A 15395-nucleotide genomic window follows, 5' to 3' on the forward strand; every position below is an offset into this window, starting at 1 on the left:
TTCTTATAGAATCGTCTATGCTAGTATCTCTTTATTACTTATAATTGGATGATTTGAATATAATTGGATGATTTCTGGCTTGGCTTTTTTAAGAGGTTTCAGGGTTGGGGAGCCAGAGAAGCTGAGATAGTGGTCTGGGATAGTTCCTTTACACAACGTAGAGCCTTTTCCCTTCCCTGCTGCCACAGAGATAGGCTGCTTCTTTCAAACATGGGCTGTCCATGTGATTCTGCATGTTGCACTGACCCTAAACCTAGCTCAGGGACCAGCGAGCCTTCTTACTTGCCAGTTTGGTTTACCATTCCTGTCTTGCTGTTCCAGATCAGAGCTACAAGTTTTACATCTCAATGTGTTTACATCTTACGTTTAGAAAGTGAATTTTTACATGCATTTTTGAGAGTTGCCACCATTTGGCCCTTGTGCTGTGAGATCTCTTTCTGTGGTTCCTCTTGCCACTTCATCTTGCCCCAATCCTGCATCAACTCACACAGGTTTTGCTTCTACGTTAGTATCTGGAGAGTTTTCCTGACTCCTAGTTTCATTGACAATGGAATGTTTATTTTCTGTTCCCCTTAGGGAAAATGCTGATTTTACACAGTAAGGCTTATACTGAAATCCCAACTAGTTGTTCTGAGATCAGGTCTATTAGCTGACTCAAAAAAAAAAAAAAAAAAAGATTGTTCGGTTGGGTGATTTCTGTGTCCTTTCTTATTTTTGGGAGAGTGGGTGGGTATTTTTTCACATTCCAGGATGAATGGTAAGTTCCCTTGGATTTTTTTGTTATCTGCCAACTGAATGGTTGAGAGAAAACTAGGATGGTTGAATTGGTTCTTTCTTGGTCTGGGGCAATTGGCCAACAGGTATTTAGGAAAAATGTTTAAATGTGAGACACTGCACTGGTCCTGAGGGGCTACACAGTTCAAGACTTGGGACCCTACACCCATACAGTTTGTATTTCCTGTTGGAAATGAACTTTATATAGGGATAATATGTGTGGCATGCTTTTTTGGGACATACATGAGAACACTGTCTCCAGGATCTAGTCATGAAACTATAGGAATCAAAGAAATTTAAGTTCAAACACCATTTAATGGGGTATACTGTCTCTAGGCCGTGGATTTGTGCTGATACTGTAAATACAGATCTAACACAGTTCCTGCCCTTGAGGAGGAGAAGGAGGGGTATGGGTATGAATAGAGTTTTATATTATTGAGCACCTGCTATATATATGCAAGCACTGGAAAAAGCATTTGAGGTGATAATTCTTTGAGTTATATATAATTATTATTCTCATCTTAAAGGTGAGAGAACAGAGGTACTGGGAGGGCAGGTCTCTTGATGTTGGTTGCACATTGGTGACAGAGCCAGGAATCAAACCTGAGTGAGATTTCTTCCAGGCTCAGGCTATACTTTGCGTTTAAACATTTTAAGTGACAGAGTGGAACTTCCCCCTCCTGTGTCAGTTTAAGTTCATTGAGAAGCAGACACCAAGATGGGACTAGATGAGCAAATGATTTATGGGGTGGGGAGTGGGGGAACACTCAAATCTGTGAAGGATGATGGGAGGGAGCTAGAGGAAGGTCAGGGGGAAAAGCTTCAGAATGTGTGTAGGCAGGCCTGACACCATGAAATGAGAAAGCAGAGAGGGCACAATGCTGTGATAAAGTCTCAGTGGGTCAGTGTGGGGGTGGGGGTGTCTCCTGGTATAAGTTGCCTATTGGGCAGTAATTGCCCTAATCTAGAAGCTTGCCCTACTCAGTCACCACCAGCTGGGAACAGCCTGAGAGGAAAATCGCCTGGTGTGAATGCCACAATTAATTCCGAGCTTTGGCAGCTGGAGGTTGTTGGAAAACTCTGCTCCCTACTGTGGGTGCTCTTGAAGGATACTCTAGGTGACATTTCTTATGGCTGCTACAGTCCACCCCTTGTGCCACACAGATCACTCCCTCCTCTCCCATCTCCCCAAATGCTGCTCTTGAGTCATCTCAGAAACATGAAAATCTTTTGCCCCTGCAGAAGGGATGTTGAAGTTTTGTTTTAAGGTAACCCTGTCAGGAACTCCCTTCCTTCTTCCTTCCTTCCTTCCTTCCTTCCTTCCTTCCTTCCTTCCTTCCTTCCACGTTGACCCCACTGTATTGAACACGTGGCCTGTGTGTCCCACACAGCAGGTCTTCTTTGACATGCAATATTGCAGTATTGCACAGGAGATGTAACAAAGTTGTCTGTTCTATCATATACCTTGGTCCAAAGGCTCTACTCGGAGTTACCACGTCGATGTCTTAACACCAACTGTGTATCTGTTCTTCACAGGTATGATTTAAGTCTGGATGAAATGAGAGCTTTGACATTTCAGAGAGTGAAGTTTATCATGGGTCTCCCTCTGTTAAAACGTGCAATTCAGGAACAGGTAAGCTTCATTATTACTTTGCTGTGATGTGTATTGAGTAAGAGAGAGAGAGAAAAAGATTTTATTGTTGTTTTGTTTGCTTTTGTGACTTGTGGAAACATGTTTATTTAGTCCCAGGGAAAACTGTCATCAGTATGGGGGAATGCCTTCTTCAGCCCCCTTTTTTCTGCCCCATTCCCCAATAACTTAATTGATCTTCTTCCCTTGCCCTGCATATTCACGTCTCCCCAGATCACAGGCTAGGGGGTAGGGGAATTAGCAGAAGTAATGAAATATATGTTCACAAAACAAATATTATTGGGGGCACAAAATTTAAATATCTGAGAAATGTAATGAACTAATTTTATAGGCTTTTAAAGCATTTAGACTTGTCAAAATGTATGAGCTTGTTTGTCTACACATTGCCATTCTAAACTCAGTTAAATTATTTTAGTCAACTTAGCCTCTTTAAAAAGAAAGAAGAAAGAATACGTGATTAGAGAACTCTTCCATGATGCAAACATTAGGAGCTATGTTTTTAACCAAGTTTAAATTGATTTCCATTTCATTCAGCTTCATGGCTTCCTTAATCCTAACACTTTAAACACAACGAAACAGGGGCTCCTGTGTGGCTCAGTCGGTTAAGTGTCTGCCTTCAGCTCATGTCATGATCCTAGGGTCTGGGATCCAGCCACATAGTGCTCTCTGCTCAGTGGGGTGTCTGCTTCTTCCTCTTCCTCTGCCCCTCCCCTTTGCTTGTTCTCTCTCTCTCTCAAATAAATAAAATCTTAAAAAAAAAAAATTGAAAAAACCTACAATGAAACAAAACAAAATTCCTGGTTAGACCCCTAGGAGAGGATCTTGATCCAAGGATAAGCTTCAGCTTGTAGATAGCTGAGGAGTGGCAACTATCCAGCAGGGAGCCCGGCTCTCTTCCTTCCCAGCACAGTCTGTGAGGAGAGAGTCTGAGGACTGAGGTAGTGGGAGTCTTCCCTATTCAGGAGGCCACTGAAGGCTTAGTTCTCTGTGGAATATAGATCAGAGCCAGTGAGAGTGTGGTGGGGGTGAGGTCCATGTTTGAGAGTAGATCACTACCCTGTGTCCCCGCTTTGGTTGGCTGTCCTGAATGAGGCAAGGACAGAACTCAGCATTTTCTTGTCAAAAGGCAGAGCTCTGGCACCCCCTGTTGAAGTAGTGTAGACCCCTCCAAGGTGCCTAGGGCATACTTAAATGGAGAGGAAGAGAGGAAAACACCCACATAATGTGCCTGCAAAGCCTGAAAAATCATTTCATACCAAGCAGTTTGGCAAAGTGGTTTTCAAGCTAGTAAATTGTCTCTTGATAGAACATACATTTAGAGCTGTGAATACAACCAATAATAATAATAATAATAAAAACCACAAAAGACCTCAACCCTTTTTGTTCAGCCACTTTATGAGAGTCTGGCCTCCAGGACATCTGGCATGAGGCTGATTGGAAGGTAAAATCTTGACATGTGGTCAGTCTCCTGGACTTTTAATCAGTTCAATATGTCCATGGCTTAACTTAGTGTCAATATTCAAGATGAAGGTTGATCCTTTAATGAAGTTTACTAATTGCTGCTTATCCCACTGAGTCTGAAGGATTAGCCTGTGTAGTCTTGCTCCTTATGAAGCTGTTGATCCCTGGATCCAATTATCTTCCTATTTTTGTGGTTCCCTTCGTGGTCTGAGGCAGCCCAGACAACTCTGTCCTGGATGATTAGGTGTAGTTCCTGCAGGAGCCACAGGATTGGCCCTAGACAATCCCCCCAGTCTATTTCTGTGAATTACTTCAGCCTATCTGGCGCTCCTCTCCGTGTGAATTCGCAAAAGCCAATGAACCTGAAGGAAATTAAACTAGTCGGTCATCAGTGTGGCAGGCTCATCTCTTTGGGTGGATGTCATGAAACTCAGCAGCACATCTGTGTTTGAAGGCTCTCAAATTCCACCCTGTAAACAGCTGGAGGAGCCGTCCACATCCAGTAATTCTAGAAGAAGTGTTACATGATTCATTCTGCCTCTTAATAAAAATATTGAGTCATGGCTGTACTGCCTGTTCAGAGAGCGTTCCAGGTTCTTTCTACCCTTCCCTGGCCCCCATTTCGTGTTGCTGTTAGCTTTTTGTGGATGATCTGATGAACTCCAAGGCAGAATGCTGTGTGTAATGTGTAATGATGATGTTCTCAAGGACAAATGAGGAGTGAGTCTCATTCGTCCCAGATCTCTATGGACAGTCCATGGGCCAAGAATAAGCCATTAAAATATTTCCACTCTGCGTTTTCCCCTCTGCCATCTGCAATAGATTTGAGATGTTCTAATAATTTCAAAAGGAAAAACAATATCTGAGTGTGACTACAGAGTATATACACATGTGTGTGCACACACATAGTATAAACATCATTGCATCTCGCTGGTTTTTCCCACACCTGTTTCCAGTGATATCACATTTGTGCCCTTCAGCCAACTGTCTTCTTCCTCTACGAAAATCCTGGGTGGGTGGGTGGGGAAGTCACTGCCTCCCTGTATTTCCAGAGATGGGGAGACAGAGGAGCCAGGTAGGAGATCTATTGGAGCTTACAGAGGCTGCCCGCCTGCACCAAAATCACCATAACCAATATAACAGCTCAGACTTCCTGAGTACATCTCTTATGCCAGTCACAGTGCTAAGAACTTTAAGTGGATGATCTCATTTAATATCCACAACATCCAGAATGGTATTCCCATTTTACAGGTGAATAAGTTGAAAACCAGTAATTGGTCTGAGGTTATACAACTAGTAAATTGTATATATAACTAGTGGAACACAGATTTAAGCCCAGCTGGTCCTGCTTTCTGAGCCTGCTTCAAGCTGGTGGTTCTTGCCCTCTGGCTGCACACTAGCATTGCCTGGGGAACTTTCCAACCTCTGCTGTCCGGGCTTTCCCTCAGGCCGATCAAATCAGCATTTAAATTTCTCAGGTGATTCCGTGTGTGTCCTGGCTTGAGTACTACTCTCCACTCTCCTTCTTTCCTGGTACTCTACCATCTACCTCGAATTTTTCCCATTCAGCATTTGGTCTCTGCCAATCATGGTTCAGGGCTGACCATCCCAGCACTTCCTTTCCAGGAGGAAGACAGTTGGGATCAGGCTATTCCTGGCCAACAGGAGTGAGGAGTGGGAGGAAGATATTTGAATAATGAAGTACCCATTCCATGACTGACACCCACTTACCCCCTCCCCATCATCCTCTCTCTCACTCTGAGTTCTGCTTGTCCTCATCCCCATGATCCACAGGAGTGTTGGGCATGGCATATCATTATTATCTAAACCAGTGGTTCTCAAAGTATGGTCTAAGGACCCCTGGGGTACCTAAGACCCTTTCAGGTACTATCTGAAAAGTGTATTTACAACTATATATGAACAACACCAGATTTTTCATCATAAACTTCAACCAAAACAACATATGGCAACAGACTGAGTGTAGAAACAGAGAGTCTAGCTGTCTTTCATTAAGCCAGATGCTAAAATAATTTGTAAAACAGTAAAACAATAAAAAAAAGTAAAACAATGCCATTCTTCTTATTGATTTTTTGGTTTGGAAATTATGGTTATTTTTCATAAGAATTATGAAAATTATGTCATGGGTATAGTGTTATTTTTAAGTGAATAAAAATTTTTAGAATTCTTAGTTTTAATTACAAGTATGGCAAATTGATAGACATAGCCCACATAAACAAAAGCTCTTTGGAATCCTCAATAATTTTTAAGAATGTAAAGGGGTCCAGAGACCATAAAATTTGAGAACCACTGATCTAAATCATCCACTGTTTTCTCAAATTAGCTTAAAGGGGAACTGGCAGGAGATTTATATTTATCATACTATAACTTTACATGGCCTTATATTTATATAATGTTTATTATGGTATAATTATTATTTCAACCAGAATTTTAGTCTCAGTTTGGGATAGTTTTTGTTTTTCTATTTAAAGAACTACCAGGTGAGTGATCATATCTAAAATGGAATAAGACTCTGAAGTCAGCTCACCTTAGAAGGCATTTGGAAATGGGCAGAATGGTTGCATTCCTAATTAACCCCTAAAAAAAAGGAGCAGCCTTTCCCAGGAAGTTACACTGAAGCCATGGGTGTGTTGTGGAAAAGGAGCTTAGTAGAGAATATGCCAAGCAGGTGCGTATGTCTTCTTTGCCACTAGCCCTTTATACCAGCCCATCCCACCAAGGCCTGCTTTGCTGCCCACAAGAACTAGTGCCAGTCCTGATTGGTCCTGCAGACCATGACCAAGTACACTTCCCCCACCCCATCCCAGTACTGGTTCCTGACCTATTTTGAGCTCTTGGCTCTAACACCCTAGCCTTGGCTCTGCCCTTGGCCCTCTCGCTTCTGTTTGTACTGGAACCCAGGCTTTTCCTAGTGGGCTGCGACAGGCTGCCCCTGGCTCTTGGTCTTGTATGCTGCCTTTGGCAGGAGTCCCTGTCCCAGCTCCAGCTCTGCAGACTTGGACTCTGGCCATTTGGCCAGCACTCTAGCCAGGCCAGCCCTGGCCACAAGGGATGCCGTGGAGGATGTGAGCAGAGATGACAGGACAGAGTGGCCTGTTTACAGAAGTTCCTCTGTGTAGATTGGCAGCTGAACTGAGTTGTCATCTATCATGGCCACAGGAATTACTTGAAAGAGCATGACAGGGAGTGAGTTGGGATCCACTCAGAGACTCTAGGGTAGCCAGAATCCTGGTGTTCTTTATTTACTGTACTGTAAACAATTTGGCTTAATGAAAACTTCTTATTTTCAGGGTTAATTATTTTTTTAAAAATTTTTAAAGATTTTATTTATTTATTCATAGAGACAGAGAGAGGGAGAGGCAGAGACACAGGCAGAGGAAGAAGCAGGCATCATACAGAGAGCCTGACGTGGGACTCGATCCAGGGTCTCCAGGATCACGCCCTGGTCTGCAGGCGGTGCTAAACCGCTGCGCCACTGGGGCTGCCCTTCAGGGTTAATCATTATTCTTGCAGTGAAATGTGTAAAATAACAGTAATTATTACTGACTATAATTTCCTAAGTCCCTTCTATGTGCCAGGTGAGGCCATTCACTCATTTTACAACCATTTATTGAACACCTACTATGAGTCAGGCATTGTTCAAGAGGCAGTGATCCAAGCAGACAAAAAAATATCTGTATTTATGGAGCTTATATTTTAGTCTGGGAGAAAGCAGACAATAAAATAATAAGTAAATTTGTGGGACATCAGATGGTTGTCAATGCTGCAGAAAAAAATCAAACATGGTGAATAATAAAATTATTGGAAACACTTAAAAAAATCAAACATGATAAACTGGAAAAGAAGTGATATTATCTCTCTTCACAGACAACATGGTCTTAGATGTAGAAAACCTTTTTATGTTAAAATTAATGTAAAACAATGCACTTGCCATTAACCTATAAGTAAGCTCATGCATTAAGGTGATCATCAATATGATACATTCATCATTACATGCTGTCAATATTGATAAATTATATGATTACACTAATAATAAAAAAAATTTCCAAAGCAGGCAGGAATTTAGTAGGAAGCATCAGCTGCCAGAGAAGAGGTATTAAATTTAAGGCAAGAATTTGGAAAATCCTAAACTGTCAGGCTACTTCACTGATGTTGTAAAGGGAGAAAAAATATCCTTAGGCAGAGCCATGGGAATGTCACCTTTCATTGTTCCTGGTATTGGGCTTTCCTGGAGTGGTCAAGGACCCTGGGGAGAGCAGAAGTATAATGGCTCCATCTAGCCTTTGTTATAGACTTCTCCCAGTGCCCTACTATGTGGCCCCAGCAGAGGAAAAGCAGAGAGTAAAAAAAGACTGATGTGGAGGCCATCGTTAGATGTTTGGATTTTCTTGCAAAAGTAACTGGAGTCATTGGAGAGTTTTCACACTGGTGGCTTGTGGGGAAGCAGGGAGCCTAGCATGATGCTTATTTTTAAAATATTATAGTGCCTTGATCACAGTTTATAAATTGGTTCAGAAAACATATATGGAAATGCAAAAGACCTGAAATTGTTAAAGCAGTTCTGAAAAAGGACACATTTGGAGGACTTCACAACTTGATTTCAAGACTTATTATAAAGCTACTCAAGATTATGTGGTATTAGCATAAGGAGAGACAGATCGATTAATGGGACATTATGGAGAGTCCTGAAATAAACCCATACATATACAATCAATTAATTTTTTTAACAATGTTGCCAAGGCAACTCAATGGGAAAAGAAAAATCTTTTCAATGAATAGTTCTGAAACAAGTAGTTAAATATACATAAAAAAGCTAATTTTGATCCCTATCTCATACTACACACAAAAATAATTTGAGATGTATTATATACCTAAACGTAAATTCTAAAATTACAAAGTTAGTAGAAGAACAAAGGAGAATGTCCTGACTCTAGGATGGGCAGAGGTTTCTTAGAGAGGACCCCCAAAATGCTAAACATGTCAAAGAAAAAACTGATAAATTGGTCTTTTCAGAAACTGTTTTTCATCAAAAGACATCATTAAGAGAATAAAAGGGCAATCCAAAAACTAGGAAGAAATATCTGCAATGCATTTATCTGAAAAAAGTTATGTCCAGATACAAAGGATTTGTACCCAGAATATATAAAGAATTCCTAGAGCTCAATGATAAAAGACAAGCAACCCAATCTAAAAAATGGGCAAAGGACCCGAACAGACAATTTATAGAAGTATATAAATGGCCGATAAGCATATACAGATGTGTTCAGGATCTTTAGTCATCTAAGAGATGCATATTTAAGCCCATAATGTGATGACATTACACTCCCTCCAGAATAGCTAAAAATGAAAAGATGCACACTACTGATGAAAATGCAGAGAAACCAGAAGGCTTCGATATTGTTGGTAGCAGTGTGAAATTGTATAACCATTTTGAAAAACTGTTTGCCAGTTCCTTACAATATTAAATACAGACCTACCCTTTAAGCCAGAAATTGCATTCCTGGGAATTTACAAAAAAGAAATGGGAACATATGTCCACAAAAAGATTTTTACATGAGTGTGTGTATCAGCTTTTCTCATAATAACCCTAGACTGGAAAGAACATAAATGTTCATCAGTATGAGATTGGGCAAACTGTGGAATATTCATAGATGGAAGACTACTGAGTCATGAGAAAGAACTACTGACATACATAACACCATAGACACTTTATTTGCATGAAAGGAGGCAGCCACAAAAAGGTACATTTTGTGTGATTCAATTTATGTAAATTAAAGAACAGGCAAAGGCAATGGATGATGATAAAATGAGAACAGTGGTTGCCTGTGGGGAGTGGGGACTCTGAAAAGGTGCATGAGGGCACTTTCTAGGGGAGATGGGAACATTTTATAATCTTAATTGGTGTAAAGGTTACGGGTAGATAATTGATCAGAATTCATGTGCTTAGGCTCTGTGCATTTCACTATATGTAAATTTTACCTTAATAGTTATAAAAAAAGATCATGATGTCTGATGTTTGGGGCAGAATAGAAACAGGGAGGCCATCTGGGAGGCTGTTATGATAGTCCAGGCACAAGATAGTGGTGGATGTATGAAGTGGCTAGATTTGGGATCTCTTTACAAGGGAGGGTCAAGGACTGGTTAGTCTAGTTAGTCCATCTAGGGCCTTTAGAGCTAAGGCCCTAGATGACTGAATACCTGAAGCCCATTTATTTTATTTATGTATTTTACTCTGACCCCTTCTCTTTCTAAAATAATTTAAGGCTAATTATAACAAAGGATATGTATTTGATAAGACTGAGAAAACATAACTAAAATAGAAAATTGAAACCAGAAGGTAGAAGAAGCAAATAAGTCAGTTTGGGGACTGATAATAGAAAACTAAAGATCAGGAAACTCTGTCCAGTACCCTTGGCTGGGGCTGCAAACGGATTACAAAGAGGGTGGTGAGGGTCTTTTATATCAGAGAAATAGATGGCTCAAGCAGTGCTGAGTCAAGATGATTTTAGTTGAAGAAGAATATATGACTTTTGGAGACTCTCTGGGCTTATAAAACCAAAATTGTATATTTTTGTAGAGAGAGGCAAAGGCAGGCAGAGGAAGAAGCAGGTTCCTCGCAGGGAGCCTAATGCGGGACTGGATCCCAGGACCCTGAATCACTACCTGAGCCAAAGGCAGATGCTCAACCGCTGAGCCACCCAGGTGCTCCTAGAACTTGATTTATAACAGAATATTGCATCACAAAAAGCCTGATACATCAAGTGCTCTCCAAAGAAATAGGGGATATTTTAGGGAAAACTACCTTCTGTCTGTCTGGGACAATCTATTATGCAGAAATATAAATAGCATGGGTATAATTTAGGATAAAATACAAGCTTGAGCATATTCTCCATAATTTATGGAATTATCATTTAAAGTTAATACAAACTGTCATTCTGACATGGGAATTGGATTTGGTTTGAATATATCAAGTCTAAATAAAGGCAGCTATTGATACGTAGAAATACTGCAAAAAAGTATATAAAAATACATATTGATTATTTATTGATCATTATCAGTACAGACAATTTATTAGGTTATCAACTGAATGACAGGGGAAACTTGTCAATAATAGACATTCTTTAATTAAGAACAATTAATGAATCAGAAATGAAATAATTGAATAAAAGAGAATTTAAGTGTGGGGAAGATGTTAAAAATATATGCCAGTAAGGCAGTCAAATCCAATTAAGCCTAGTTTTAGTTCTGGAACTTTTGCTGGACTTCTTAAAATAGACCAGTCCAAATGAATGCTTAAATCACCATCAGAGAACTCATGGCAAACTCATATTGGCATTGCCCATCAGATCTAATAGCAAAGATTGCTGTCTCGTGCAGAGACTGGGGAAGGAAAATAATCATCATAAATAATTCATAATGGACAAGATGGCTAAGTTTGGGGTTGATTCTTTAGCAAATGTGATTGAATTTATTTCAAACTGGTGAGTAAAAATGACCACAGTTGGACAACATTAATGACAAAGGCATGTTCTTGCATCAACAGTATAAATGGAAGGAATACAATATGAAGAAAACTGTGAACAGTTGGGGATTCTGAGGGATTTACTTACTCCTGATGGTTTACGTTTGGCCACAACAGAGCAGGTGGTTTAGGATAAGGAAGGGTTTGTTGTAATGATGTAGTATGGAATGACTCTCAGGAAGATCACTTGCTCATTGGAATGTGTTGATGTCAGGTGCCCTATGGGGATGAGGCTGATGGTACAAAAAAGGGGTGCGGTGGCAGTAAAGTCTGGACCACCGAGAGTCACCTGGGGCTTCTGTAAGCTTAATTGTGAGGCGTGGGGGCAAGATGTCCATATGAGGAGCCCAAAGATCTTGTTCCAGGTCCTTGCTTTTCTATTTACTAGGTGATCCTGGTTGGATGAGTCTGTTGACCTCCCGAGTCTAGACTTTTCTGTTACATGGGATCTGTACTTCCTTTCTTGCTTAGCGTCTCAAAGAGAGTTGTGAGGATCCACAGGACAGAGGATACATGGGCCATCTGAAAAAGTCTGCACGTATCTGCTACAGTTGGTTTTTTGTTTTTGGTTTTTTTATTTGCTGGTAACTAACTCTCCAGTGTGAGCTGAAACTGGAGCCAGGCAATGGTTCATGCTCAAGCTGGAGTTATTTTAAGAAATAATCAATACAAGATGCATTGGGTTGGAGCCACTGTAAGAGTCATAAATCTTGACAGTCTTCTATTTGATAAAATTAATACTGTTTGAAAGAAACATTGTAAAAACCTGCAGGAGGGGAAAACCTAGTGCGTTCTGGGGGAAAGAGCTTAAGCCATTGTGGAAACTGAGTCACTCTAGGAAGACTGGGTGACCATCCTGTTGCTGGTGGGGCAGTTTTCAGGCACATGTCCACACAGGCACGCACACAGGTGTGCATGCACCACACACGTATACACACACGTACACAAGGGCAACAGGTACCAACTTTGTTGGCTGGGTCTCAGAAGACTGGAGAACAAGGCCGCCTAGCATTAATTCCAACAGTGGATAATTGCAATTTGCGCACTCAGGGGCCTACCATCTTCTAAGGAAATGCCGCCTGCCTCTGAATTTTAAACATAAGACAGCCTCGGGTTTTTTGCCCTGTCTCATTCCTAGCTGGTGAAGAGTATGCTCTCGTAGCCTTGGGATTGGTTTTGGCTGTTGTGTACAGGCCTCCCCTGTTGGTGGGAGCATTTGTTATGCGCCAGCAAGCCTCTGTTGCTAGGCAGGACCCGTGTTGCTAGGCAGAAGCGTGGGGGAGGGTGTCAGACTCCGGGGAGCTCACGGACAAACTTGGTTGAGGCAGCACAAGGCACTAAGGGAGCCTGTCAGGACCCTGCCTTCCGTGGGGATGCAGCCGGCTCTCCTTGTATGCATGTGGTCAGAGACCGCAAGGCCACGTTAAAAAAAAAAAAAAAAAAACCAACAAAACTGGATGAAAACATTTATTTCAATAAGGTCATCAGAGTATTTCTAATTAAAAATTGTTTTTATTGTGTTGAATTTTTATTATAAAAGTAACATAAGTTTATTATAAAAGATGTTGTTACATTAAAACGCTTCATTAATTTTAAAACCATAAGGAAACCTTGACATTGGGTCTGTCATGTTTTCAGGCAGAGAAAACAAAGAATTTTGTCAATCGAAGCCTGGTCATAGGAGAAGTCCTCTCCACAGCGGACATGGCCACAGGAGTGAAGGTGAGAGGCTGTGGGCACCGCGCCCTTCATGAGCTGATACTTAGTTTTAAATAACCAGGAGTACAAAGTAGAACCCTGTAAGTATCAGGTGTTTACTGGAATAGATGTCTGTAAAATGGTACAGTGTACAACCCCCCCCACCCCGACTTCCTCTTTAGCCATTATATTCAACCTCTTGCTCATTTGTTCTTTGCTTTTCTTTTTGTTTAGTTTTATTGCACTGTGTCAGACAATTATTTTCACTTGTTCTCATTTTATAAAAGCGGTTTCATAGTCATTCATGATTTAGTTTCTTCACTGAAATGTTATCACTAAGGTAGATCTGTACTGTGGCATGCCACTGCATTCATATATTTTTTTGATCTTTTTATTTTGAAATAATAATGCTCACAGAAAGCTACCAAAATAGTACATAGGGTTTTATGAACTCTTCACCGAGTTTTCCTCTGTGGTGACGTCTTATATAGCTGTAATGCAAGGTAAACCAGGAAACCACCCCTGCTACAGTACTGTTCTAGTATGGTGCTAGACTACAGAACTATACTACAGACCTTCTTCAGATTTCACTAGCTTTTACATGCACTTCAGTGTGTGTGTGTGTGTGTGTGTGTGTGTGTGTAATTCTATGCAGTTTGGTCCCATATATGGATTCATATGACCACCACCACAATCAAGATCTAGAGTTGTTTCATCAGCACAAAGGAAGTTTTAGTGCTACCCATTGGCACCCAGTCCCCACCCCGTTCCTGTCCTTTGGCTACCACTAACCTATTCTGTCTCTATAGTTTCACCATTTTAAGAATGATATATGGATGGAAATTCATTTGTTTTTCATATTCCTTTATGTGAATTTGCTACAACACATGGAATTCTTAGACTTCTCCATTTTTGTTGTTCATATGGGTATAATGTGGTATTGCACTGTGGGCTTGCTTTGCGTGTCCCACCTCACCAAGAATGGTGAACAGAATAGTTCAGCTGGTGTGATGGCCATGGCTCATCATGGTACCCTAAGTCTCCAATGGAGGGTCATTTGCATTGCCCTGCATATGCTCTCTTTTCCTTCCTTGGCAACTGTGCCTCAAAATAGGTCCCTGCATCCAAACATTCAGTCCTGATGTCCCCAAAGGGGAGAAATAAGTAGAATACGAAGAGAGAATGAACAGACAGGAAGCCAGGTCAACTGTTGGTGAGTCCAAAATGGCAGTTATTATTTGTTTTGCAGTGTAGATGTTTAAAAATGGGTAGGAATTAAAAACAAAGAAAATTGTTAGTTCATCTGTGGTGAAGGCACCCACCAGTAGGTCCTTTGGGGGAGACTGGCTTCCATGTGATTTCAGCCAGGCAGGGTCTCTTCCCTCCTACTTGGGTTGGCTGTGGCTTCCAGACAGAAGAAATTCAGCTTAGATGCAACAAATAGATTCCCTTAGAAATACTAGAGGTTCCTGGTCTAAACTCATGATCCTCAGTTTGTGTTGTTTCCATATTGCTCTCTACTTCCTTTTCAGCAAGCTTGTGGTAGGATGTCCATGCAGAAATCACCATTGGGTGTTCCAGCATTCTAGATGGGGAGCTGTCTCCTTGGCATCTTTGGGTCTTACACTGACCCTAGTGCATAGAACTGCACCGGGAATGTTTGAATGAATAAGGGAGGGTCAGCCTGTGGTTTAAAGCAGACTTAAACATTTCAACCACTTGCAATGTGTGGATAGTATTTAAATTCTGGTTCAAACAAACTGTAAAGAAAAACTATGTACTAGTTGGGGAAATATAAACATTGGATATTTGGTGATATTAAAGGATTATTATATTTTTATGTGGGGTAATGATTTTAGGGTTATATTTTTAGAAAGAGTCTTTATCTTTTACAGATGTATGGGACATAGTTAGGGATGAAATGGCAGGATGTCTAGGATAAACTTCAAGATTATGTGGGGTATAGAAGGGGAAAGTGGATTGGGGGAAAGATGAAGCAAAATGGACCATAAGCTGGTCATTGTTGCATTCATTATACTCTTGTATTTTGGTTGAAATGTTCCAAAATAAAAAAACTTGTAAAAAAGTTTTGCTCTGTAGTATCCTAGAAGAAAATATGAATAGATCTTAAGACATAGGTCTTGGGACACCTGGGTGGCTCAGTGGGTTAACTGTCTGACTCTTGATTTTGGCTCAGGTCATGATCTCAGGGTTGTGGGATCGAGCCCTGCATCAGGCTCTGTGCTCAGCAGGAAGTCTGCTTGAGATTCT

General features: G+C 40.9%; 1 protein-coding gene across 4 annotated transcripts in view; it reads left to right on the forward strand.

Annotated features, from left to right (window-relative positions):
• Positions 1-15395, forward strand: part of ACOXL (acyl-CoA oxidase like) — a 347270-nt gene that overhangs the window by 19192 nt on the left and 312683 nt on the right. For all 4 annotated transcript variants that reach the window (XM_049095680.1, XM_049095681.1, XM_025453977.3 and 1 more), the window contains exons 2-3: positions 2311-2407; positions 13065-13148. In XM_049095680.1, coding sequence (XP_048951637.1) covers positions 2311-2407; positions 13065-13148 — 181 coding nt within the window. The remainder of the gene's footprint in view (positions 1-2310; positions 2408-13064; positions 13149-15395) is intronic.

Source organism: Canis lupus, chromosome 17, assembly GCF_003254725.2.
Source record: "Canis lupus dingo isolate Sandy chromosome 17, ASM325472v2, whole genome shotgun sequence".
In the NCBI taxonomy this organism is placed as follows: domain Eukaryota; kingdom Metazoa; phylum Chordata; class Mammalia; order Carnivora; family Canidae; genus Canis; species Canis lupus.